At 43.5% G+C, this 25,033-nt stretch overlaps 1 protein-coding gene across 11 annotated transcripts in view; it reads left to right on the top strand.

The window, feature by feature from the left end:
• HHAT (hedgehog acyltransferase) overlaps positions 1 to 25,033 on the top strand; it is a 361,867-nt gene that overhangs the window by 258,822 nt on the left and 78,012 nt on the right. For 9 of the 11 annotated variants that reach the window (XM_032614697.1, XM_032614705.1, XM_032614722.1 and 6 more), the window contains one exon: positions 18,900 to 19,101. The exons of the other annotated variants lie outside the window; for them this stretch is intronic. In XM_032614697.1, coding sequence (XP_032470588.1) covers positions 18,900 to 19,101 — 202 coding nt within the window. The remainder of the gene's footprint in view (positions 1 to 18,899; positions 19,102 to 25,033) is intronic. 11 annotated transcript variants of the gene reach the window in all.

Here is a 25,033-nt window from a genome sequence, read left to right as displayed (position 1 = left end):
AGGCAAACTCTCAACCACTGCGCCACCAGGGAAGCCCCAGGATTTAATTTGATTGTGATGCTGTGCTGGCAGCTCTGCCATGAGTTATGTAGATGTTGTTCCTTCTTTCAGCTCTCTAGTCATTTTGCTACCAGGAAAATGAAGGTGTTTTGTGTGTGTGTGTATGTGTGTGTGTTATAAGTGAAAAAATATGTTCCAGGCTCCATAACTTATTATCTAAGAAATTATAGCATTTCCACCCAGAAATGTTTCTAATAAGGCTGAGAGCCTGATGAGTCTGAAATAATTTGGGTAATGGTCAGGGGAGTGAGAGCTTTGGTCCACTATGACATTAGAAGGCCCTAAAAGGCCATGTAGTAGGATCCAATGTTTGTTTCTTTTGGTTTGACCACCTCGTAGCTCCGCCACTCTGTAAAGTTTTCCTGTGCTTTCCTTTCTCATGAACCTTTAGAATCATGTGAAAATACTCAGTACTGAGGTGTTTAGGCCTCCAGGTTCTCTCTGGGACCATTCTAAGGAGTAGGCCCTACCTTTGAATTGGTATTTAGTTCTTGAAGATTAAATTTAGTTCTTGCTTGTTCTCTTTTAGAAATGTGAACAAAGAGAGAAAGGATGAGAACGTGTCTGACATCTTGCCTCTCTCATACTTGGTTGCTTTTCCCCAAATGGGATTATTCTGAGACATGTTTGTGGTGCAGAGCGCTTACACTGCAGGTTAGAAAGAGCCAGTAGAAAAAGGACAGCAGTGACATCGTCAGATAGCCTGAGCGGGGGACAGCATGGTGGATTCCTTTTTTCCTTTTTCTTTTTTCACTTTGAAAGCTTTGCATATTAAGAAATGCCAAACCCTGAGCTACACTGACCATGGAGACAGAAGGAAGCTGTCTTAGTCCACTCGGGCTCCTACAACAGCATACCATAGACTGGGCGGACTAGAAACTTACTGCTCACAGTTCTGGGGGCTGGAAGTCTAAGATTCAGGGGCCAGCATGGTCAGGTTCTGGTGAGGGTGCTCTTCCACCTGGACACCGCTGGTTTCTCATTGTGTCCTCACATGGTGGAAGGGGCAAGAGAGCTCTCTGGAGTCCCTTTTATAAGGGCACAAATCCCATTCATGAGGGCTCCACCCTCATGAACTAATTATTTCCCAAAGGCCCCACCTCCTGATACCGTCACATTGCGGGTTAGGATTCAACATACGAATTTAGGGAAGACACAAATCAGTCGATCGCAGAAATTAATCATTACTGAGGGCCAGATACTCTACAAGGTTCTTTCATAAACCTTTTCTCAAAGAAAGAATTGAGAGATATGGTGACAGTGGCCACCCTCTTTCTTAGTTTAAATACAGAATCATTTGCCATACTCCAGTCCCCAGCTGAGTTTGGGACGAGCCCTGTGGAACCAGGTAATTTCTTTCCTGGCCTATGCTCTTGACTCTTGTTATGGCTTCTGGGTGATCATGGCCTACATTTTTGGGCAGAGAGAGGGGCTATTGGTTTAGTCATAAAGAGTTTATAGGATTAAAAGACTAAGAACTCTTAAAAATAAATCTGTTCGTAATTTTAAAATATGAGCAGGGCCCTTAACCATTCTATACCTCATTTTGCATAAATTTTATATAAATAAGTTTTAGCTGAAGAGGTTGAGCTAAGGGTTAGCATGGTATGGCGACAAAATGCCAGTTTCAGAGACAGATCTGAGTCCAAGTCTAAACACACTGAGTAGTTTTCCTCTTCTGGAAAATGGGAAGTTTTTAACTTACCTGATAGGTTTAAATGTGGCAAGTGCCCAGCCAGGTGGCTGGCATATAGAAGGTACTGGATGAACGATAATTGTTATTCCTCTTTCAGAGGCACTCACACTGCTGTCTCTTTCAAGCAGTGATTGTTTAGTCTATCAATCAGATCATCAGTTCCATGGAGGTAAGGAGTGTGTCTCTAGCATTTTTATATTTCTCATCGTGCCCGGCACAGTGTCTGATACCTAAAAGCCACTTAATAAATCCTTAATGATGGTTCACCTAGAGATGGTGAAACAAGAGGTATTTGGTGCCATGACATTTTCAGGGAGACATCATTGAGGTGTGTATATCCCCAATCCTTAGCCCAGTGCCTGGTGCACAGTGGGTGCCCAAAGTAGGGAATGAATGAATGCATGAGTGAATGAATGAATATGACAGAGGTTAACTGAATATGACAAACTTCATCATATTAAATCAACCACTACAGAGCCCTGGCATTGCAGGGACTAATGAAGCCTTAATTACAGGATTACAACTCACAAATATCATGCAACAAGCCAGTTCAATTTTAGCTAGCTGTTGAACTCTTAGGACATTGGGTATTTACTGCTATTTCTAGAACACCCTTTAGTGTAAAATATGCTAGCCATACAAATCATGTAAACACTAATTAGAGAGGGTACTTGGGAATAACGTGTATTTTTCTAATGTGAATGGTTGACGTTTGGGACTCCCACTGATCCAGCTTATTAAGGCATGTAATGCTCATAAGGAAAAGAGTGCTTTGTAGAAGTTCTTTTCAATCCGATCACTAAGGGTGAAGAGGGTGGGCGTGGGTGAAGAATTGTGAAGTTGCTGTGGATGTGAGGACGTTAATGCTTTGGAGAGAGGACTACGCTCTCTCGCTTTCTCTTCACTTGTCTTCTTCTCAGGTGTGTTTTCCTTGTCACAGCTGACATCTGACATCTGTTGGGTGCTTGCTGTATGCCCGGCACTGTTCTGAGCTCTTTACATTCAGTATCCCAGGTCATCTTTATGACAAGCCTATGAGGTGGGTTTTATTACCTCCACTCGACCAGTCAGGACCCTGAGACTCAGCCTCACAGCTAGTAAGTGAAGGTGGAATGAGAACCCAGGGGAGGAGTCATGCTCTCAACCACTGTACTTTAAGCTCCTATGTTAATGCCCCTGGGTCAGGTGATTCTGCCTGTGGCGAGCACCTAGAGGGAATAAGGAAGTATACTGGGCATTTGGGGCTGTAGATTCAAGTAACAGACCAGGTCTCAACCCTATGGCATTCAACTGTAGTCAAGAAAATGAAGCAACTGAAAACTTGTATAGTTATAAAAAGTTAAGAATAGCAAAAAAAAAAAAAAAAAATTGTGTTGGAGGTCAGGGGTTGTCCTTTGGGTTTGGCAGCTGAATGACATTAATCTGGGAAAGAGCTGAGAGGTGAAGCTGGGGTGGGTTGGGGAGTGGAAGGCAGTTCATGAGAGAGTGGGTGGGAAGGTGGGAGGCGTGGTGGGCAGGGTTCTAGAGTGAAATATAGGGAGCACTTCTTCAGGGTCACCTCCCAAGGGTACCTGTGCCCAGGGATTGCTGGGGGCTGATCACCCTAGGGGCCAGTTGGGAGCTTCTTCTTGCCCATTCAGTAGTGCATCTCAGCCACTGCGTGACAGATCCAGCTCTCAGCAAAGGCGTGAAGGAGAGAGATTGGCTTTGGTGCTTCTCTGTCGTTTTCCCTTCACCCCTTCTTTCTTCTTTTCCTTGCCCTCAGATGGGTCTACTGCTGGGGAAAGTCATGGCCGCAGCAGTACTGCTCCCCAGAGCCCTTCTCCCCCTTCCTCTTGCCTTCTGATGAGTGTAGCAGATATTCCTTGAGCATCTTCTGTATATTAACATCTCTGTTTACCTGTTCTATGTGTGGCAGACTAGCTGGCTGTGACAGATGAACCCACACTCAGTGACAGCTTTGTCAGTGTGCCAGTGCAGCCCCCCAGTGTGAGCACATAGAGGTCTAGGGAGAGAGCCCTGAGAAGCTGCTGACACTTTTAGAACGAGGCAGAGAGTGAGAAGCCTGCGATGGAGACTGAGAAGCGAGGGCTCTGGAGGTAAAAGGAAAACAAAAACAGTGGTTTCACTGGAGCCAAGGGAGGAAAGAATGTGAATAAGGAAGGTGGAGACACAGAAGGATGCTCATGATAGATTAGGTGAACAGAGCAGTTTCCTAAAGTGGTACATAATGTGTATTTATAGGAAGATGTCAGAGAGAATGTAGACAAAAAGGTCATTGGTGGTTATCTCTGGATTTGTTATATATCTGTTTCTAAATTTTCTATAATGAACATAAGTAGTGCTGTAACGGTAAGACATAAAGCAGAAATTTATCAAAAGAGGAAAATGCAAGACACAGGCAATGCCAAATATAGCAGACAAGTAAGAGGAAGATATAAATATATTCATTGGCTTTGGCGATCTGGAGGCCATTAATGATCTTGACAAATGTTGTTTGAATGGAATGGGGAGGGACAGAAGTCAGATTGCAACAGGTTAGGGATCGATTGGGAGTGGGGGAGCTTAGAGGCTGGGTGTAGACTGCTCCTTCAAGGATCTTGAAATACTTGACTGTGAAGAAAAGTAGTTAGGATCAGAGTTGAAGAAGTTGCGGGGTAAAAGAAGGGTGTTTATAAAATAGGGAGGACTGGAAAATACGTCTTTGTGCTAAGGAGGGAACCATTTCAGTTAAACTGGATAAGGATACGGGGTAATTGATGGAGCATGGTCCCTCAGGAGTCAGAAGGGGATAGAACAAAAGAGCAGAGGTAGCCTTAGTCATGGAAAGGACATCTCTTCCACTGTGTGCACATAAATGAATGAGTGGATAGGTACCGATAGAGATAGAAACGTATGTGGTTAGGGAAGAAGTGAGGGCACTCTTATGCGATGGTCTTGACTTTCTCAGGAACATAGTAGGTGCAGACTTTGGTATGAGATAAGGCTGCCTTGAAATAAATGTCACAACGGGCTTCATCATTATAATAGGTTAGATGTAAGCTCTCTGAGGGCAGTCTTCCATGGCACGTTCCTGAATGTCTCCACTGCTAATTGTTGTACCTGGAATATAGTAAATGTGTAGAAAATGTTTGTTGATGATATGAATATATGGTTAGAAAAAGAATACGGTATTCCGAGTCTCTTCTTCACTATTCATGTCATTCCATAAGTGTGCAGTCTATTTCAGGTATCACAATCCCAGGGGGACACAGACAAATGAGGAAATATCTAGAAAAAGGGAAATTATAACAGGAGATTTGGAACTGAGTGTAAAAGAATGGATAAAGAAACTGAGGCTACGTTGTGTCCAAAATCAAACCTTTGGAGAGACATGAGAACCTTCATCAGATGTTTGACAGGCTGCCAGTTGAAGACCTGGTACCCATGTTCAAAATGTTGCTTCAGAGAGGAGAACCAGGGTCAACTGTGAAGAGTACAGAGAAGCACGCTGTCTCCAATCTAAGTTGTCCTAAAAGGGTAGAAAAGACTGTCTCAAAAAGCCAAGAGTTCTTGGTCACTGAGAGTGTTGAGGTGTAAGCTGGATGGTTTCTGGTTGTGGGTATAGTACGCAGGGATCCATACACACGATGAGCTCTCAGATCCTTATTGTCTCCAGGGTCCTTTGTGCCAACAAGAGGGGATTGTCCTTGACCTCTAGACTTTGAGGTGTTATAATACATTTCTACCAGATTTATTTGAGTGGAAGTTCACTGGATTTTTGTCATCTCATAGTGATCTGGACACTTATGTAGAACTGTCATGCTTTGCTGCTACAAAGATAATTTAGGTTCCCAGAAAAGACTCTGAGGCACCAAAAAATGCTAAAGTGCCATCTAAATCAAATGAGATGCTGTAGAAAGCACCGAATATGGTGATTGGCACCTATTTGGGGCTCAAAAGATGGATAGTATTTGATCTAACACTTCTTAGCTATCTTTGTAATGTTAGGCATACAGGTTATTTGTGCCTCAAGTCTATAGTTATCGAGGGGAAACCACTTGATCTAGTGAAAAGAGCATGCGTTTTTGGAAGCAGACCTGACTCTCCTTCCCCTGCTCCACGATTAGCTGTGTTCCTTTTCTCCTTTCAGACAGCTCAGAGTGAAGAGAACATGCTTGCCTGTGATTCTTACCAGTTGGTCTGGGTCCTGTTCTCTGATGCAACATAGATCTAGTCTGCCAGTTCCTTGACTGGGGCTGTAAATAACCTTCTCTGAGCTTTATTTTCCTCATCTGTAAATGGAGGGAGGGGGCAGATTCCCTGGGTAGTTTGGGACATTGAATAACATGTAGAATGTTCAGCACAGTGCCCGCCTTACGGTGAGCAGTCAGTGTTTTCTCTCTCTCCTCCTTATTAAGAAAAATATTTAATTCATTGGAAATTCCTTCCTTGATTATTATGGCTAATGGTAATCCTAATATACTATTATCTGTATACTGTTAGTATAATAATCATTTGTTTTACATTAATTTTCAGTTCTTTTCATCCCTTTTGCCTTATCTGATGATCATGTACAATCCTATGAGGTGAACTGGACGTGGATTATAAATAGTGTATCTCCTAGATTGACACTCTGGTCCTACCTGGGTCACAGCAGTTCAGGGTTATGGAGGTAGAGACAGATCCTGGCATGTACTTAAGGTGCTGCCTGCCAAGCCAGGCTCACCCCCCAGGCAGCCTCATTAACATCCACGTGTGACATCTAGGTGCCCTTGGTTCCCAGGTAACTCGTTAAGAAAGCCTCATTTTATTTCGTGTGTCATGTGCCCAAATATCTCTCTGTAGCCTGACATTTAGATTTTCCAAAGGGAAATGGAAGATTACATTTTCTAAAGATTTGTCAACTTTTTTTTTTTGCGGTACACGGGCCTCTCACTGTTGTGGCCTCTCCCGTTGCGGAGCGCAGGCTCAGCGGCCATGGCTCACGGGCCCAGCCGCTCCACGGCATGTGGGATCTTCCCGGACCGGGGCAAGAACCCGTGTCCCCTGCATCGTGAGGCAGACTCTCAACCACTGCGCCACCAGGGAAGCCCTTTGTCTGCTCTTTTACCGGGAAGCAAGGTGGTGGTGTGGGAGGGGAGAGCTGGCAACAGCGCTTCTTTCATTTGGACCCCAGCTGCCTCTCTGCAGGCTCAGACTCAAGATCTGGCTTTTCTCTGCAGCTACATTAGCCACAGGTTGCTTGAGAGAACCTGATTTCCCGTCATCCTCTCCGCCCGCCTTTCTCAGGGATAAGGTAGAAGTCAAGCATAGTCCTCTCCAGCCCACAAAGCTGCTTTCTTCACCTCGACCCCACTTGAGAGGGAGCCTGGTGAGCAAAATCCCATTCTGATGGTCTACGTCTTTCTCCAACCCTTGGGAAGTGACTGTTTCCCAACGTGGATGACCATGTTAATATCCAGTTCCATGACTGACATCTTTGGATTTCATATGGTTTTATTGTATAAACGGTGGCATTTTTCATCTACAGAAGACTCCCTTTTGTGGCACACATTGAATGTCATCCTTAGACTGTCTCTGTAAAATGCTAGCTCTTAAAATATTAATCTCTAAATGGGCACTCAAGAGTTCATTCAGTTATACCATAGCATCTTTTGAGTAAGCAGCGTCATCTGGGTGGCTCTCACTGCATTAAGGGGAAAATGCTTATGGGGCATTGTTTCCCGGGCATGGGATGATGCTCTTAGTTTGTTTCCGTTAAGTGTTGCGCTGGCGTGGTTTTGTTGGACGCTGCTGCAGATTTATCGTCATTCATGCCCAAACCCAAGCATTATCAGTCTTCTCTGCCAGTGCCCAGCCTTAAAAGGTATCATGTCTGGTAGGGACTGTGGATCATAATCATGATAAATGAGAGGCACTCGAAACAGTTCTGTTAGAGCTGATTTGTCAGAGTACTGATTTCAGTCCAGAGAGGGAGCAGCAGCCTCTTTATTACCACCAGCAACCATTTCTCTTTGGTTTTTTTTTTTTAGGATAATTTCTTTCTTTTTTTTTTAACATCTTTATTGGAGTATAATTGATTTACAATGGCGTGTTAGCTTCTGCTTTATAACAAAGTGAATCAGTTATACATATACATATGTTCCCATATCTCCTCCCTCTTGCGTCTCCCTCCCTCCCACCCTCCCTATCCCACCCCTTTAGGTGGTCACAAAGCACCGGAGCGGATCTCCCTGTGCTATGCGGCTGCTTCCCACTGGCTATCTATTTTACATTTGGTAGTGTATATATGTCCATGCCACTCTCTCACTTTGTCCCAACTTCCCCTTCCCCCTCCCCGTGTCCTCAAGTCCATTCTCTAGTAGGTCTGCGTCTTTGATTATTTTTTAAACAGCACTTCGTTGCCTGGGACCTTTATTTTTCTTCCTCCTGAAAACAGTCTTCAATGGCAGTGTTTTGAAAGAGGTGCCTGTATACCTGCTGGCATTTTCTCCCAGTTTTCTCCCTTTCTGGGCATTGAAACCCATCTGTGGCCCGCTCAGCTGAACATTTTTATTACCAATGACTGTTACTTTTTAAGGAAGTCCAGAATACGTACGTCTGAAGTGACGAAGCAGATAAACTGGGAGTGGGGTGGGGGTGGGGGTGGAAATTTGCTCTTAGGAAAGGATTTGTCACCTTGAGTCAAGATTCACTTCAGGCTTCCTTCAGATAACCCTCTCCTTGTGCATTTTGCGTTAGTTCATACGTTAGCTTCATGGCAGCAGAGAAAGGGGGGGAATGGGGAACTCAGGAGCAGAAGCTATGGTTTTAGGAGCTCCGTGTCCTGAAAATCCATTAGGGAAGACAGATCTTTCTGTTTTAGCAGGGACCAGTAGCAAAGGAGCACACTGTTGTAATTGATCATAACTCTTCAAGACCATTCGTGCTTATGTCCCAAATGTTCCAAACTATATAGACCTCACCCCTAGTTGTCCTGTAGCCCTGAAACTTTTACCAGTTGTAAACCAAGGCCTGGAAAAGAGACCATCACTGGAATCTGTGACCCTGGCTTCCCCATCCACACTCCACTCTCTCCTCTGTGCTCTGAGGCACTCTGTGTGTGTGTGTGTGTGTGTGCATTCATTCACGTCCAACAGTGGTCCTGACCCCTCACTACTTTTCTTGTGACCAAAATGCGCATCGGACTTGGAAGTGATGTTCACGGCAGAGGAAGAGATTTCGTTAGCAAAGTTAAGCCAAGCGATCCAGCGAAGGGCCAAGCCACACTCCCGCTGGCCTCGTGAACACCCACCCCCGCATGCATCTGTTACTGAGGAGCATGTCCAGGATTTTATCTGAGGCTTTTAAAGTTAATATCACAAATCTTAAACCTCCCAGTTTGGGTGCTCTAATATTAAAACCATTTAACGCTGAAGTTTTGCTTTTTGGTTAAATCTCCCTTTTGGGTACTTCTGGCAGCTTCCTGAGGAAGTTGGAGTTGCTAATTGTCCCACCTCTCGGTCCCTGCCAGCTGTCCCCTCACTTAGGGGCACCTCCAGTTGGCATCTGTGATTTAGTCTGACTTTGTAAATATCGCCCTCCAAACCCCATAGCTCTTTAGAGGAGACAGTAGTGGAGGCAGACGTGAACAAGGACATTTACTCAGGAGGCCACGCTTTCCAGATGGAGAATTCTCTTTTGTGTATATAGAGTGACAAGGAAAAGAGGAAGGGAATGAATGAATGAGTCAGAGAAAGGAGGATGAGGAAAAGAACAGGAAAAGAAAGCAGTTGGTCAGGGTTCATTGAGCACCCCCTGAGTTCAGAGTTTAAATTAGATTCTGGGGGAAATAAAAAGAGAAATGTTATAGTTCTCTGATCCATGTCTTGACTGTGATGTGGGGAGTCCCACGTACCCTCAGACCTGATGAAGTAGCTCAGAATTGCTAAGGAACAGCACATCAGCAAGTCTGAAGAAATAACTTAGCCCGAGACGAACACGTGAATTCTGCAGAGATGAAGAATCATCGGGCCACCCGCATTCAGTGGGATCAGCTGGGGGAAATAGTCCCTGAAGTGAATGCCGAACCCATTTTGAAAGATCAGATGGTGGAAAGGACAGATAGAGGTCTTACATGATTGGGGGGTGGGCTGGTATGATTGTAGGGCCCACGCTTGTGCAAGAATGAAGTTCATTAATTGGAGTGGAGAATCTGTTTTGGAGACTCGTAAGATGGAGTTGATGGCATAGGAGGGAGCCAGCGGGAGAATGATTTTTAAAAAGCCAGGCTGATGGGTTTTAGTTTAGGACGTAATGTGATGGGTATGCTCTGTAAGCAGGACCCCTGAGGCTAGGCACTGCCATTCTAAGACTGGATGCCTCCCGAGGACAAAGAATTTGCCTCTTCTTTGCCTCAGCAGTTCATTTTTGTTTTTGCCCGAGTGACCAACCTACTGGGCTTTATCACTTGAGGTACTGTGTCACCATAGGAATGTAGAGTATACACCTGTCAAGGCTGTGGGCCTGCCTCTGTGGGGACCTGTCCAGCACGGCTGTCTCAAAATCATCACACCTCCAACCCAGATGGAGAATGAAACGCTTCAGCATTCAGTCAGGCATTTCTTTAGCGCGCTTGTCTGCAGAGCGCGTTCTTCTAGAGACCCCCCACCCACCCAAGGCATTGGACCAGCACAGTCATTTTTGAGTTGTACATGTTCGTTTTACAGTGAACATTTTCCTAACAGCTGTGATAAATGAGTGAGAAGGTGAGGACGAGCAGGAGTGGCACTGAATAGGATGTGGGTGAGAGGCAGAGCTGAAAAGGGAGCACAAAGGAGACACAGTACAGCCGCTGATAAGAGGAGGCATAGGCTCCAGACGGTGGTAATTTGGACCCTGGGTTTGGGATCTGCTGATGGAGCAAAGGCTGAGAAGTGTGTTAGGAGAAGGGGACAATGGGGTCTCTCCCCTCAACCCTTTCCTTCTGACTCTGAGACACGGAATCACACACACCTCCATCCTACAAACATGCGGGTTTGCCTGCACAACAGCCGGCTTTTTGTACCCTCCCCCTCTTGGTCCGGCCTAGGGCAGCTTATAGATGCTTTCAGCATCCTCTCAGGAGGAAGGTGGGAAGACAGGCAGGCAGCCAGGAAGTCTTGGTGGTTATTTAACTGAGGCTTTGAGGACCTTTTTATTCGCGATGAGACTCAAGTCCTTAGCACTAGAGAGTGCAAACTCCCGCTCACTCTCCTTTGCTCAGACCTCCAAAGAATCTGTTTTATATGGTGTTTGTGTATAACCCAAAATAGATGTGGGCCCGGGAGCCCTGGGGATTGCTGAGGCTTCAGTGTGCTCTTAAGAAAAAGAGGGTTAGCAGCCCCATGGAGGGAAAAAGCACGCACCCCCCGGGCCTTCCCATCTCTCATTTGTGACTAGAAGCTCATTTTTGAAGAAGGACATCTTAAAGACTTGTTTGTTTTTTCAGTCTGTAAGCACGAAGGTTGTAATACGGCAAAGACGTAGGCATCACCAAGACTCTAACCTCTGGAACATTAGTAGGCTGCTTTAAACGAGTTGAATGACTAAACCAGTATAAGCACTTTGGGGTCCTGCCCGCCCAGCAGTCCCCCATTATAAGGAAAGGACTTGGTGAGGTGACTTGTACTCTGTAGATAAGAGGGGACCTGAGCGGAAGGGCTACGGCGATTTGAAGGTGAGATGTTGGTATCAGACCAAGCTGTGGTAGAGGCTGCTTTGCCCTGATCCGCCCACGTGGCCCCTACAGGATCTTCTGTAGCCTGTATCAGGTGTCTGGGTTAAGCAGAATCAACAAGTCCATGTGAGTGTTGAACCCATCACTTTGAAGGGGGGCAGAATGTGCCAACCCCCAAAGATGCCACTTTGGCATGTGGATTATTTTGAGCTGCAGGCAATCAAGATCCAGCAGACTCAGGAAAAACTTTTCCCTCTAACTTAACTATCTCAAAGAATTTAGACAGGGGGCCTGTACCAGAAAAAGAGGTATTACCAGAGATAACGTATTTATGTGAAAGACCTATCTGCAGGGCAGGGCAAACTTCTAATGGCCAAACATCTGAATTCTCTTCCTACACTTTGAAGCCCCAGATCCCCTTCCCATTCCGTAGCTCAGGACAGCATATGAGCCTCAACTGCCTCACTTGCCCTGGAGTCTCACTGTCTTTGTGAACTCCCCTGCATATGTAATTAAATGTGTCTTTCTCCTATTAACCTGCCTATGTCTCTTATGTTGTTAGGCCAGCCAAAGAACCTAGAAGAGCAGGAGAAAAAAATTTTCCTCCGCTCTAGCTTTGACCCCTTAGCACTAAGCGACCTGGTGCCAATGGTGGCATATTTAAGGCTAATGGTTTTAAGTGAAGAACATCCCTGAGCAAGCAGGCCGGAGGTCTTGGTGCCTTGAAATGCTTGTGAAAAATATAGGGATGCTATTCATTGTGATAACGGCACCTTGTTTTTTTTCCTGAGTGCAGGCATGTTGCCGCTGGCCCATTGTTATTAAGTATGCATCCTTCTGTTTACATGGAGTGTTCAAATCTCCAAACTCCTTAAACATGTATTGTATCATCTGATCTTTACAAAAACTCACACCAAAGAAGATTTTAACATTCCCGGTATGTGCTCAGTGTACAGACTTAAGCTGAGCAGCCTTGATTGTCAAGGTCAAGGTTACAGAGATTGGTGAGTGGCAGAGCAGGACCAAGGCCACATCTCCAGCATCCGGGTGCTGCCCTCCTTCTTGTCCCATGCCTTGCTGCTGTTGCTGCTTGGGCGTGTTCTAGTGGTAAGGGCAGCTGGGCTGAGCCATTCATGCTCTTTTAGCCTCTTCCGCAGGAAGGAAGATAGAGCTTTTGGGGAGCTAGAGTTTGGGTCTTGGTTTATGAGGGTAGAGTTGAATCTTTCTCTAGGATGGAAGTTATAGGCTTAGGTTCATCAGCACGGTACTTCAGCCCACTGAGCTACTGGCTTCGTGGAATGAAAAGATTAATTTTTAAAAAAAATTTTGGCATCTAATTACATGAACCTAGAAGTTTAAATGTAGACTAAATATAGCCAGGTTTTAATCTCTCTTTTATAAATTCCACAGTATTTTGTTGCCAAATAGGACATAACATTTTTAATAGGCAATTTTTCAGAGTTGCATACAAAACCTTTAGCCAGCATCCTTCAGTAAAGTCTTAGCCCAGCTCAGACATGCCCTCTGCTTTGAAAGTGGACCTCTCTTAGCCTCCAGAGATAAGGTCTACAGATGCCCATTAACCAGCTGCTGGTTTTTACTTATTAAAATCCCATTATGATCTGTACTGGGCGGAAAGATATTAAAAGTAAATTATACTTTCTGCGTGCATCTTCCTTTGAAAACTTTTAATAAGTAAATATATAGTTTAGTTCCTTTGTGAGAACTAAACACCAGACCTTTGTCCACTACCTGGAGGATGGGGATTTGACTGGTGGGTCATCACTGGGCTGTGAGAAAGAGAACTCAGACGTGGGCTAAGGCCAAAGCCAGAGCCAGGGTCGGGTTGCGGAAGCCACTGCCCGTGAGATCTGGGTTTAGGAGAGCACGGCCACCTCTGCAGAGAACTCTAAGCAGGAACTCATCTCAGAGCCCAGGTGAAGCCAAGGTGGGGTCACCTTACCACCAATGAGACACAGCCAGAAGTCTTCCCTTCCCAGCCACTAAAGACTCTAGTGTTTAAAAGGCTAGTACTTGTCATTTTTGAAATCTCTCAAGGTTGGGATATGTCTGGAGCTTTGGGGCTGCATGATTTTTACTTTAATAGGGGAAGTAGGGTTACAAAGTGTGGGGAGACTTCAGAGCCATCAGGTCTCTATATTCTTTGGGAATGGGTGTCTTCCGAAGTCTCCCCAATAATGAGAGCAGGTCCGTGTAATCCTTCCTTGTTTCCTAATCTTTCATAATGGGTCTGTGACAGTGTGAAAGTTTATCACAAATGTAAAAGCTATTGGAGATTATGAAAAGTAAATGAAAATTATATTACTGTTAGGTATTTAAATACTGTTGACTAGTAACTATATAATAACGCATGCATGCATACACACACACACACATATGTAGAATTGCCTAAAAGAATTTTACAGTTTAGCTGAAATGACCATCATAATAGAAAAGACGTCTTTTGATGAATAACAGTTCAATTCAGTGGTACAAACAGTAGGTTCTCTGGGTTAAATAGAGAGTGGGAATATTTAAAAGAGACTTCCTGGAGGAGTTGGGAAACCAGAGAGGATGAAGGATATAAAAATGGTATGACCAAAAGCACAGAAGTGTGAAAGCCCCATTTGTTCAGGATTTCAGGATTTTTCGAGAGAACTAGTGGGAAATAGGGTAGAAAGATAAGGCAGAGCTGGAATAGGATGTCAGCCACTGCCTGCCCCATCTCAGCCAAGTAATAGGTAATTAAAGATGGGAAGTCAGCAACTTCAACTCAATCCATGGGACAGTAAAAACCAAGTCTTTCAGTATCTTAGGTGCCTCATCCTCTTACCTCGCTAGGGTCTGGGGTTCGTGGCAAAGGGTTTGAAACTAACATGGCAAGCCAGGAAGCTATTGAGTAGGTCCTGGAAAAAAAGAGAGAATTGTGATGTTAAGAGTAATGTCTTTTTAAAAATTTTTTAAATTTGTTTTACATCTTTATTAGAGTATCGTTGCTTTACAACGCTGTGTTAGTTTCTGCTGTGTAACAAAGTGAATCAGCTATATGTATACATATATCCCCATATCTCCTCCCTCTTGTGTCTTCCTCCCACCCTCCCTATCCCACCCCTCCAGGGGGTCACATAGCACCCAGCTGATCTCCCTGTGCTATTTATCTGCTTCCCACTAGCTATCTATTTTACATTTGGCAGTGTGTATATATCAATGCTACTCTTTCACTTTGTCCCAGCTTACCCTTCCCCCTCCCCGTGTCCTCAAGTCCATTCTCCATCTCTGCATCTTTATTCCTGTCCTGCCCCTAGGTTCATCAGAACCATTTTTTTTTTTAGATTCCATATATATGTGTTAGCAGATGGTATTTGTTTTTCTCTTTCTGACTTACTTCACTCTGTATGACAGTGTCTAGGTCCATCCACCTCACTACAAATAACTGAATTTTGTTTCTTTTTATGACTGAGACTTACATTATATTTTATTATATTTTTATATATAACATAGTATACTTATATATTATATAGTATATATTATATACTGTATTGTATTATATTTATATTCCATTGTATATATGTGCCACATCTTCTTTATCCATTCATCTGTCAGTGGACATTTAGGTTGCTTCCATGACCTGGCTATTGTAAATAGCGCTGCAGTGAACATTGTGGTACATGTCCCTCTTTGAATTATGGTTTTCTCTGGGTATATGCCCAGTAGTGGGATTGCTGGGTCGTGTGGTAGTTCTAGTTTTAGTTTTTTAAGGAACCTCCGTACTGTTCTCCATAGTGGCTGTATTAGTTTACATTCCCACCAACAGTGCAAGAGGGTTCCCTTTTCTCCACACCCTCTCCAGCATTTATTGTTACCACGTGGATTCTCACCACCCCTGTCCCAACTGTCAAACATTCTTGAGTTGCTTTTCAGAGTGGGTATGAGGGAAATAGATACTTTCTTCTCCCTTCACGTATGCCTACTACTCAGCAACAAGCCCCAACCGTCAACCTCTTATACTTAACTTCTAACATAGACATCTGCAGGATGCCTGCCTGGACAAGACAGTAGGTGGGACAGAAGGAATTTATTTAGTCTGTTTAAAAATGGAACTTGTAACTCTGGCTTTCTGGCACAGAGCTCCTTGGCCTAAACTCCTTTGTAAATAATGAGCATCTTTCTTCAGTTAATAAAATACTGGTTGGATGTTTCTGTGGAGACCGCTTTGAAGATTTGGTTGAATCAGAGGAACATCTCACCAAGAGATGCTCCCATTACAGTAAATGGCTTCATAGAACACAGGCCTAGGGGTTCTGAAAGTAGAACATTCTAGGTTCGGGTTCCACCTCTCCCATGTAAAATAGGGCTGGTCCTTGCAAAGTTGTGTAAGTGATTAGAAACAGTTTATATAAAGTACCTGGTACATGGATATTCAGTAGAGGGTAGACGTTATAAATAACATCTACATTTTAAATAGTTTCCTCCTCCTGAGTTGGGGGTTTGCTATGTTGCATTAATTCTGTTAGATGGTTTTAAATTAATAAGGTGGCACAGATGGATGGTAACTACCTCAGGCAACATTCTCTGCAAGCAGTGACCCCGCGAAGCCATCCTGGCAGGGGCAGGCCTAGTGCACACTCAAGCTCACACAGTCACTGACAGGAAGAAAAATCTTTTTATTTTTGCTTCGCTGAGAAGGTGGTACTGAATGCTTTCTTCCACTGGGAAATCAATTTCAGTGTGCAGCGGATCTAAGCAAGTGAGGTCGTACTACTGCTTTTCTAAAAGAGACACGTACTTCTGTTTTTATTAATCATGGAACTGACACAAGCCTGGTAGAATTTGTAAAAAGGAAACATGCGCGCTCTCCTTGCTGTATCTACTGCCTTCTAGAAATTAAGAGAGAAGAAGGGATTTTTGTCTTCCAGTCTAGAAACCATACCCTCCTCTGGTTTAAACCAAGCAAGCAACCTCATGTCCTTGGAGACCTGCCATATATGAGTTTCTGGAGTAAAAGGAATTTTCAGAGATTTTTGTCGGCTGTCACTTTTGAAGGCAAAGTAACAAAGCCATGATGCCAAGAGATGCCTGAAATAGCTGTGCATGTAATTACGGGGCTAGATGCTTCCTTGTCACAAGCTTGAAAACATGTTCTTTTTGGAGTTGAATCTAATATTAAGGACCATTGATGTGGACGATGTGAGGTTTTTATTCTATACTGGGGTTTTCTGATATATGTAGTGCAGCTCACTTTAACGTAGTGAGATACAACAAAAATCTCAACATAAAACACACCAGTGTTGGATGAGAAGAGTGTTAGGATCAGAAGTAACTTGTTGTATAAAATGATTATCTGCAAAGTTTCTGTAAACAGCAGTTATTTCTTATCCTTTTGAACTTGGTTTGACCACCCCATTTTTTTTTTTTAACATGCAACCTTCTTACACACAGAACTGATTGTATGAAGTGGAGTATAGCCCCATGGAGCTCCATGATGGGTCAGTCGTTACCTTCACGCAGGTAGGAGGCTGCAGAGGTCTGTGGTCCGTTTTTTGCCTCTGCTGAGCGTTCTACACCAATAACCAAGAAGCCTGTAGGGGGCAGCAGAATGCCAAATAAAGCACCTGTTCCTGGGGCTGTCAGGCTTTTCTGGCTCATTGCCCGCCCCTTCTTGGTCCATGATGCAGCAGCCACCCTTCTCCCCTTTGCCTGGCAAAATTCATCCTCTAGGCCTTGCCAGGGTGGGGACCTTTACCATTAAGCCTCCCATAACCCACTCGCCTCCACTGACCCTGTTCTCCTCCACACTCTTAAGCCCTCCTGGTATACTTTCTACCGTATCATATAGCAAACAAGTACCGTATCAGCTTAACGATGGGACTTGTTTGCTATTGTTTCACAACCAGCTATACCTGTCCTTTGGGCAGGAACAACGTCTTATGTCTCTGCGTTGCTCATAATGCCAGGCCTGCCCTGGAGACCTAAATAAATGCTTGACAGCAGATGGAGGATTCCTTAATCGGTAGTGAGTGCTTGATGCGTATTTGCTAACTTGATTGTCAAGATGGTCTTGTCTGTGCACAAGAGAAAGTATTTTCTTTGCTTCGCTTGTTTCTGAAATACCTACACTCTCACATGCTTTCCGGTTTGTTTCAGATTGGGATGTAAGATAGGAGGGCTTTCAAAATAAACCCAGAGGTGTCACGGAAAACATTAACTCTGGTGCCATAGTCGCAGATTTGCATCTAGGCTCTTCCCCTTCTCAGCCCGTTTTTCTCACCCAGATAGTGGGGCTAGCTAAGCTGATCGCATAAGCTACCGTCTAACCTGGAGCACCTTGGAAGGTGAGGGAGGACATTTAAAAATACTTATAGTCACATAGTCTTTAGAAGTATTTATTGACTGGGGAATGGTTTTTATTTTGGTTTTTTTTGGCTTGCCTATAAAACTGTTCTATTCGAAAATGATTTTAAAGATAACATTTCTGACAAAATATTAAAATAATATATAAACAAGACAACTTGTCCATGGGTTGGCATGCTAGAACAGCATATGGTGTTTCAAAGAATCAAGCTGAGTGATCCATGGAAAGTGTCTAGTGCCGTGCCTGGGACACACTGTGTATTCAAAGAATGATGATTTCCTTCTCCTTCATGGAAGAAGGTTGGACAAAGAAGCACTGACCAGCAGTAAACAAAGGCCTATGGGCTTTTTAAAAAAGGCTGCTGTAAGGAGGGCGTGTTCCTAGTTGTCCAGATCCTGACAGCCCAAGATGTGAGTTTTGCCCAACTCTAGCAGGAACATACTGGTTGAAGAACACGGCTCTGTGGGTATGTAGTCAGACAGCTGTCTCAACAGTAGAGAACATACCCGAGGGATGGCTGTAGCTTTCGGGTGATAAGTCGGCTGCCCTGTGAGCACAGCGCGAATTCGTACTGCTTCCGGGCAGCTTCCCAGGAAAGCGCGAGGGTCTGGCCTTGGCCCCCCCTCTTCTGCAGGAGCTGTCCTGCCATTTAGGGGCCTGAATTCAGCAACTGTGCTTAAATACTGGGTTTACCAGAAACTTAATAGTTTTGAGCTGTAAAATACATAGCTGCCTTGAAGTCTGGTGTCCTCATGTAACCAGAAACTTAACTGCCATTCTGTGAGTGAGCTTCTACGGTGGGGTGCATCCCTTTTAGAAACTCTAAATTCAGTACTCCTCACCCTGCCTCCTGTAAGTGCTATTTTGCTCGAGTAGTGAGAGCTCTTTAGCCTGTGTGTTCATTTAAGCTAAAGGCCCTCAGAGCTGAGGTTCATGTATTGCCACCTCCGTGTGTGATGGAGAATTCAGGGAGTGCTCTGTGGCTTCCTGGAAGTCAGGAAGGGTCTGCACACAGTGAACGGCAATGTGTGATGGGAGAATCAAGCCCGGGAGAAAGCGGTATTGCCGGGACAGCCCTCCACATGGTTCCTAAAAGCCTCTTCTGTCTCTAGGTATGTGTACATTCCAGCGGGCGGGTCCCAGCACGGCCTGCTAGGGACACTGTTTTCCACTGCAATGACGTTTGCGTTTGTGAGCTTCTGGCATGGTGGGAATGACTACCTCTGGTGCTGGGCAACACTCAACTGGCTGGGAGTCACCGTGGAGAACGGAGTCCAGAGGCTTGTGCAGGCGCCGCGTGTCCAGGACAGCTTGGTGAGCTGGGTCCTTGCTTGTGCAGTAGGGGACAGCCACGCTCGGTGGACTGGGTTTGGGAGGGAAGGCGGTCATCACGTTTACCCCATTGTGGGTCATTCCTGCTAGATTGGTTCAAAACTCGTGTGCCCAGAGGTAGGACAGCTGAAAAAGAGGCTTCTGTAGCTATTTTTTAAAAATAAATGTTTTAACTATAAAAGTAATACATACTTATTATATGAGAATTAGAAAATTCAGACAAGTATAAGGAAAGAAAAAGGTCTCCTCAAGAGAAACCACTGTATATCCCATTCTTCTAAATTTTTTCTCTCTCTCTACACACACACACACACACACACACACACACACACACACACACACACACCCCATTTAAAACATGCTGTTATACTAGAGATACAGTTGTATCAGGACGCCTTTCTTTGTCATCAAATGCATTTCTAACAACCCCTTTTTTTTTTTTTTTTTTTTGCGGTACGTGGGCCTTTCACTGTTGTGGCCTCTCCCATTGCGGAGCACAGGCTCCAGACGCGCAGGCTCAGCGGCCATGGCTCACGGGCCCAGCCGCTCTGCGGCATGTGGGATCTTCCCGGACCGGGGCATGAACCCGTGTCCCCTGCATCGGCAGGTGGACTCTCAACCTCTACGCCACCAGGGAAGCCCTCTAACAACCCTTTTTAATGGCTTCATAGAATTCCGTTACGTGGATGTGTCATAACTTATTTAATTAGTCTCCTATTATTAACATGTTCTTCCAGTTTTTCTGCAGTTACCAGTTGCATTGAGATGACTATCATAACCAGGGTGCATTCTTCAGTGTAACATTGCTAAGTTAAAGGTTTTTCTCACTTTTAAGTTTTGCCATACATACTTGCTTACCTGTTTCTTAACTGCCCTGTAGACAAAGGTTGCCAATTTACATTCCTACCCAACAGTGCCTGAGAATGCCCTTGCCAATACTGAGTAGTACTGGTATTTTTAATCGTTGCTGTTTTGATAAGTTCTAGTAGCATAAAAATCAGGTAAGGATTTAAGACACATTCGCACTCTATAGGCAAATGATTTGGAAAATTAAGCATTTTTCTTTACACACATATTTTAAGTGATTTTAAACTATGAGCAAGTGTTTTATCATGTAAGTGTGGCATAGTATGTATTAGAATCTTATAGGAAATCATCAATTCTGAATATGCAGCAGTATTCCGATAACCCTGAAAAAAAGTATCTAAAAAGAAATATGCTAGCATCAGTGTTCATGGCCGGCAGTAAAACACAAGAGATTTACTGGGAAATGATTAACGTGGGTAAATTCCCCCCGTATTTGCAACTAAAGCAAATGTATTTCAGAAAGTCAACATCACCAAAATATAATATATCCGAGTGTTTTTCTATAAAGATAGCCATAGTACAAGTGGACAGTTGTTTCAATAAAAACTGATACAAAGCACATAACAAAAATAACACTCCTGAAGGAAGTTAAATATGTTTATGTATATTTACAGATAAGTATTTTATTCAGTACTGGTACCCAGCAATCAGCAGGAAAGAAATGTCAGTGAATTCCAGTAGAAAGTGGAATTTCAATGAAAGTCATGGCTTTGTAACACAAAGAAAAACCATAAAGGGTGGTATCATAAAGGTTACAAACGTCACCGCCAGTCATCAGGCATGAAAGCCAGAAAATTCTTTTCAGTCCCGGCTGAAGCCCTATGACACATTTCCATGTTCCCTCATGAAGGGTCTGACATTAACCTTGAACTTAATCTTATGCAGAGCTCCGTAGACTTTGAGCCATGGCTTACGTTACTAAGAAATCTAAAGAATCTAAAATATTAAAGGAGTAACCCACGCTGTGGCAATGTAGTGTCTGGCTCGTTAATTTTGGTTAAAAATGAAGGAAGACAGTGAAAAGACATGCTCACAGGATGAAGCACTTGAATGTCTGCTCTGCCCCATCACAGCTCATTCCAGGACCTTCACGTGTTCACCTCATTTGAGCTTCCATCCACAATTTAAGCTCCCAGGTGTATAGTGATTTCTGAACATGCGTTTCTTTGGTGAGATATACGTCTTGTATATTGCAAATGTGGTGTTTAGTTTACATATTTATTGAGCAAGAACACATTTTGTAAAACCTATTTTTATCACCTGTCTTGCATCCTGACAGCCTGGTGGTTGGCTATGGCTGTTTAGACTAGGAGCTCCTTGAGCACAAGGTCAGGACCCCGTTATCACTTATACCCCCAGTGGTTAGCTGTGTGTCTGAGTTAGCCTCAGTAAATCAGCACACAATTAATGCTTCCAAATTGGGTTCTTTAGTTCTTCTTCCACTTGTTCACTTAAGGACTTTTTCTCCATTACTCTGCTTCTTATACAGCTCAGCACAGATTCTGTTTTCTTTCAGAAAAACATGGCTGGCATTCCAGATGTACACAGCCTTTTGAATAAATTGTTTCCCCACTTGGGTTACATCCTTCCCTCTCTTTCATGAATCCATTTCCCATTCATTTTTAAAATTGAGGTACAATATTATTGTACAATATTATGTGTTACAGGTGTACAACATAGTTATTCACAGTTTTAAAGGTTATACTCCATTTATAGTTATTGTAAAATATTGGCTATAAATTTACCATTCTTTTGTCAAAATCCAAATAAGCACTTAATGCCTCCTTGGTACTTAATTTCATCTGATTTTAGTCTCCCCAGTTGATCTGATAGTATTTTTAAAATATGGGCTCTCTCCCCATGCCTCTTATACACTCTCCCCATGCCTTTCATCCTTCATCTGTTTTGTTTTGTTGTTTCTTTTTTATGATGGATTGAAAGATATCTGAATAACAAGGATTATCATTACTTCTTTTCCCATATCTTCTTCATCTTCAACCTCAAAGCTTTGTCTGGGACACAAATTACAGTAGGAGTCTATTTCTTGGTGACAGTTGAACGCTCACTGAAAGACCAGTCAGAGCTGAGTGTTGTAAATAGGAAGCCCTCTGACGTTCTAGCCAGGGCTTTCCCATCGAACTTTATGTAGTAATGGAAATGTCCATTGTGTTGTCCAATACAAGTAGTCACGAGCCACCCTGAGTACTTGAAATGCGCCTAGCATCACTGAGAAACTAGTTTTTTAATTTATTTAACTTTAATTAATTTGAATCTAAGTAGCCCCCTTGTGGCTAGTGGCTTCCATTTTGAATAATACAGTTCTGGAACATACCCCTTTTCTAGAAAAAGAAAAAAGAAGTAAAAGAATATAGTGTTTGACTCTGCTATAATATAGAATGATTTTTATTACTGATGTGGTGCCTTGTATATCCAGCTGGCTACTGAACCTCTCCCCTTGAATATCTCACAGGTATCTCAGACTTAACACGCTTAATACGGACCTCGTGGACCCCCGTCCCCCAATAATTCCAATTAACTCCTTTGCCTCTAGCATTCTCTCTTTCTACAAAAGCCACCGTCATCTTTCTAGTCACTCAAGGCCAAAACCATCAAGTTATCCTTTGTACCTCCCTCTCTCCCAGTTCTACCTGTATGTACTGTACGTTCTACCTCCTAGGTAGATCTTAAATTTTAAAAATTGTTTCCATTTCCACTGAATCATCCTAACCCCACTGTTATCATTTCTTGCCCAGTCTACCAAGTAGCTTTGAACTGCTCTCCCTCTTCCACTTTTGCCTTCTTCAGTTCATTATTCTCATAGTAGTAAATGATGCTTCTCAATAAAAACCTAACGAACCATGCTGCTGTCCGTAAAATCCTTAGTGGCATACCGTTTTCTCTGGGCTCAGTCCACAATATTTAAGATGACCTATAAGGCCTTGGCTGATCTCGATCTTGCTACCTCTCTCCATCCTCTCTGCCTCTCTCCCCTCGCACTCTGTCCTTCCTTCTGTTCGTTTACATACCTGGGCCCTCCAGCCCCAGCTCCCCCGCACAGGCTCTTCCATCTCTACAGTGCTCTTGCTCCTTTCCCTCCTATTTCATCCTTCAGATTTCACCTTCAATGACAGCTTGATTGGGTACCCTTTACTGACCCTCCTAAGTCAATCAGGTCCCAATTAGTAACTCATTTGGGGGCACCTTGTACGTGGTCTCTTCTGTTGTACCTATCACAGTTACAATGAAATATTTTTATACAATAATTTATTTAATCCTTATCTCCCTCACCAGACTGTAAGCCTCATGAAATCAGAGATCTGTATCCTTGACACATATGATGCCTGGCGCAGAGGAAGCATGCAGTACATACTTGCTGAATGAATGAGTGAATGTATTTTCTGACTTTACTGAGGGGCATATAAGAGGTAATAAGCTTACACAGCAGCATGAAGAATATAGATTGAATACTGGAAGAACTCACTAAGGCCGAGGCTTATTGAACATTATATAGGGAGATTGTTTTGTAGCAGGGTAGACACTAATTGGTCTAGTGACGGCAAAACGCTAATTGGTCTAGTGATGCACAAAATATATATAGAAGAAAGAAAAGGGTAGGGAGGAGTCAGCCTTCCTGGTACCCTGCTGCTTTATGAGAGGGGGGAATATTGGCTGTGACTCACTGAGGCCCAGAGCTGTGGGAAGCTGACAAAAGGCATTTTCACAAGGCACCAAGCAGGGTGGATGAAGAGGAGTTACTGCTAAAGCAGCATGCTTCTTCTCTGTACAAGTACTCTCCCGGGGAGCTAGAATTTGTGTTCAGCACAGAAATCTTTTAATAAGTGGAAACATTTTCAAGCATCAGTAGAGAGACACTACTTCTTGCCAATTCTCGATTTGATCGCTCCTTTTTTTTTTTTTAAACATCTTTATTGGAGTATAATTGCTTTACAATGGTGTGTTAGTTTCTGCTTTATAACAAAGTGAATCAGTTATACATGTACATATGTTCCCATATCTCTTCCCTCTTGCGTCTCCCTCCCTCCCACCCTCTCTATCACACCCCTCTAGGTGGTCACAAAGCACCGAGCTGATCTCCCTGGGCTATCTGGCTGCTTACGTTTGGTAGTGTATATTATGTCCCTGCCACTCTCACTATGTCCCAGCTTACCCTTCCCCCTCCCTGTATTCTCAAGTCCATTCTCTAGGAGGTCTGCGTCTTTATTCCCGTCTTGCCCCTAGGTTCTTCATGACCTTTTTTTTTTTTTTTAGATTCCATATATATGTGTTAGTATACGGTATTTGTTTTTCTCTTTCTGACTTACTTCACTCTGTATGGCGGACTCTAGGTCCATCCACCTCACTACATATAACTCAATTTCATTTCTTTTTATGGCTGAGTAATATTCCACTGTATATATGTGCCACATCTTCTTTATCCATTCATCTGTTGATGGACACTTAGGTTGCTTCCATGTCCTGGCTGTTGTAAACAGAGCTGCAATGAACATTGTGGTACACGACTCTTTTTGAATTATGGTTTTCTCAGGGTATATGCCCAGTAGTGGGATTGCAAGGTCGTACGGTAGTTCTATTTGTAGTTTTTTAAGGAACCTCCATACTGTTCTCCATAGTGGCTGTATCAATTTACATTCCCAGCAACAGTGCAAGAGGGTTCCCTTATCTCCACACCCTCTCCAGCATTTACTGTTTCTAGATTTTTTGATGATGGCCATTCTGACCGGTGTGAGATGATATCTCATTGTAGTTTTGATTTGCATTTCTCTAATGATTAATGATGTTGAGTATTCGTTCATCTGTTTGTTGGCAATCTGTACATCTTCTTTGGAGAAATGTCTGTTTAGGTCTTCTGCCCATTTTGGGATTGGGTTGTTTGTTTTTTGATATTGAGCTGCATGAGCTGCTTATAAATTTTGGAGATTAATCCTTTGTCAGTTGCTTCATTTGCAAATATTTTCTCCCAATCTGAGGGTTGTCTTTTCTTCTTGTTTATGGTTTCCTTTGCTGTGCAAAAGCTTTGAAGTTTCAT

This window comes from Phocoena sinus, chromosome 1 (genome assembly GCF_008692025.1).
Source record: "Phocoena sinus isolate mPhoSin1 chromosome 1, mPhoSin1.pri, whole genome shotgun sequence".
Taxonomy (NCBI): Eukaryota; Metazoa; Chordata; class Mammalia; order Artiodactyla; family Phocoenidae; genus Phocoena; species Phocoena sinus.
Note: the sequence above shows the minus strand (reverse complement) of the source record. Positions and strands in the feature narration are given on the sequence as shown.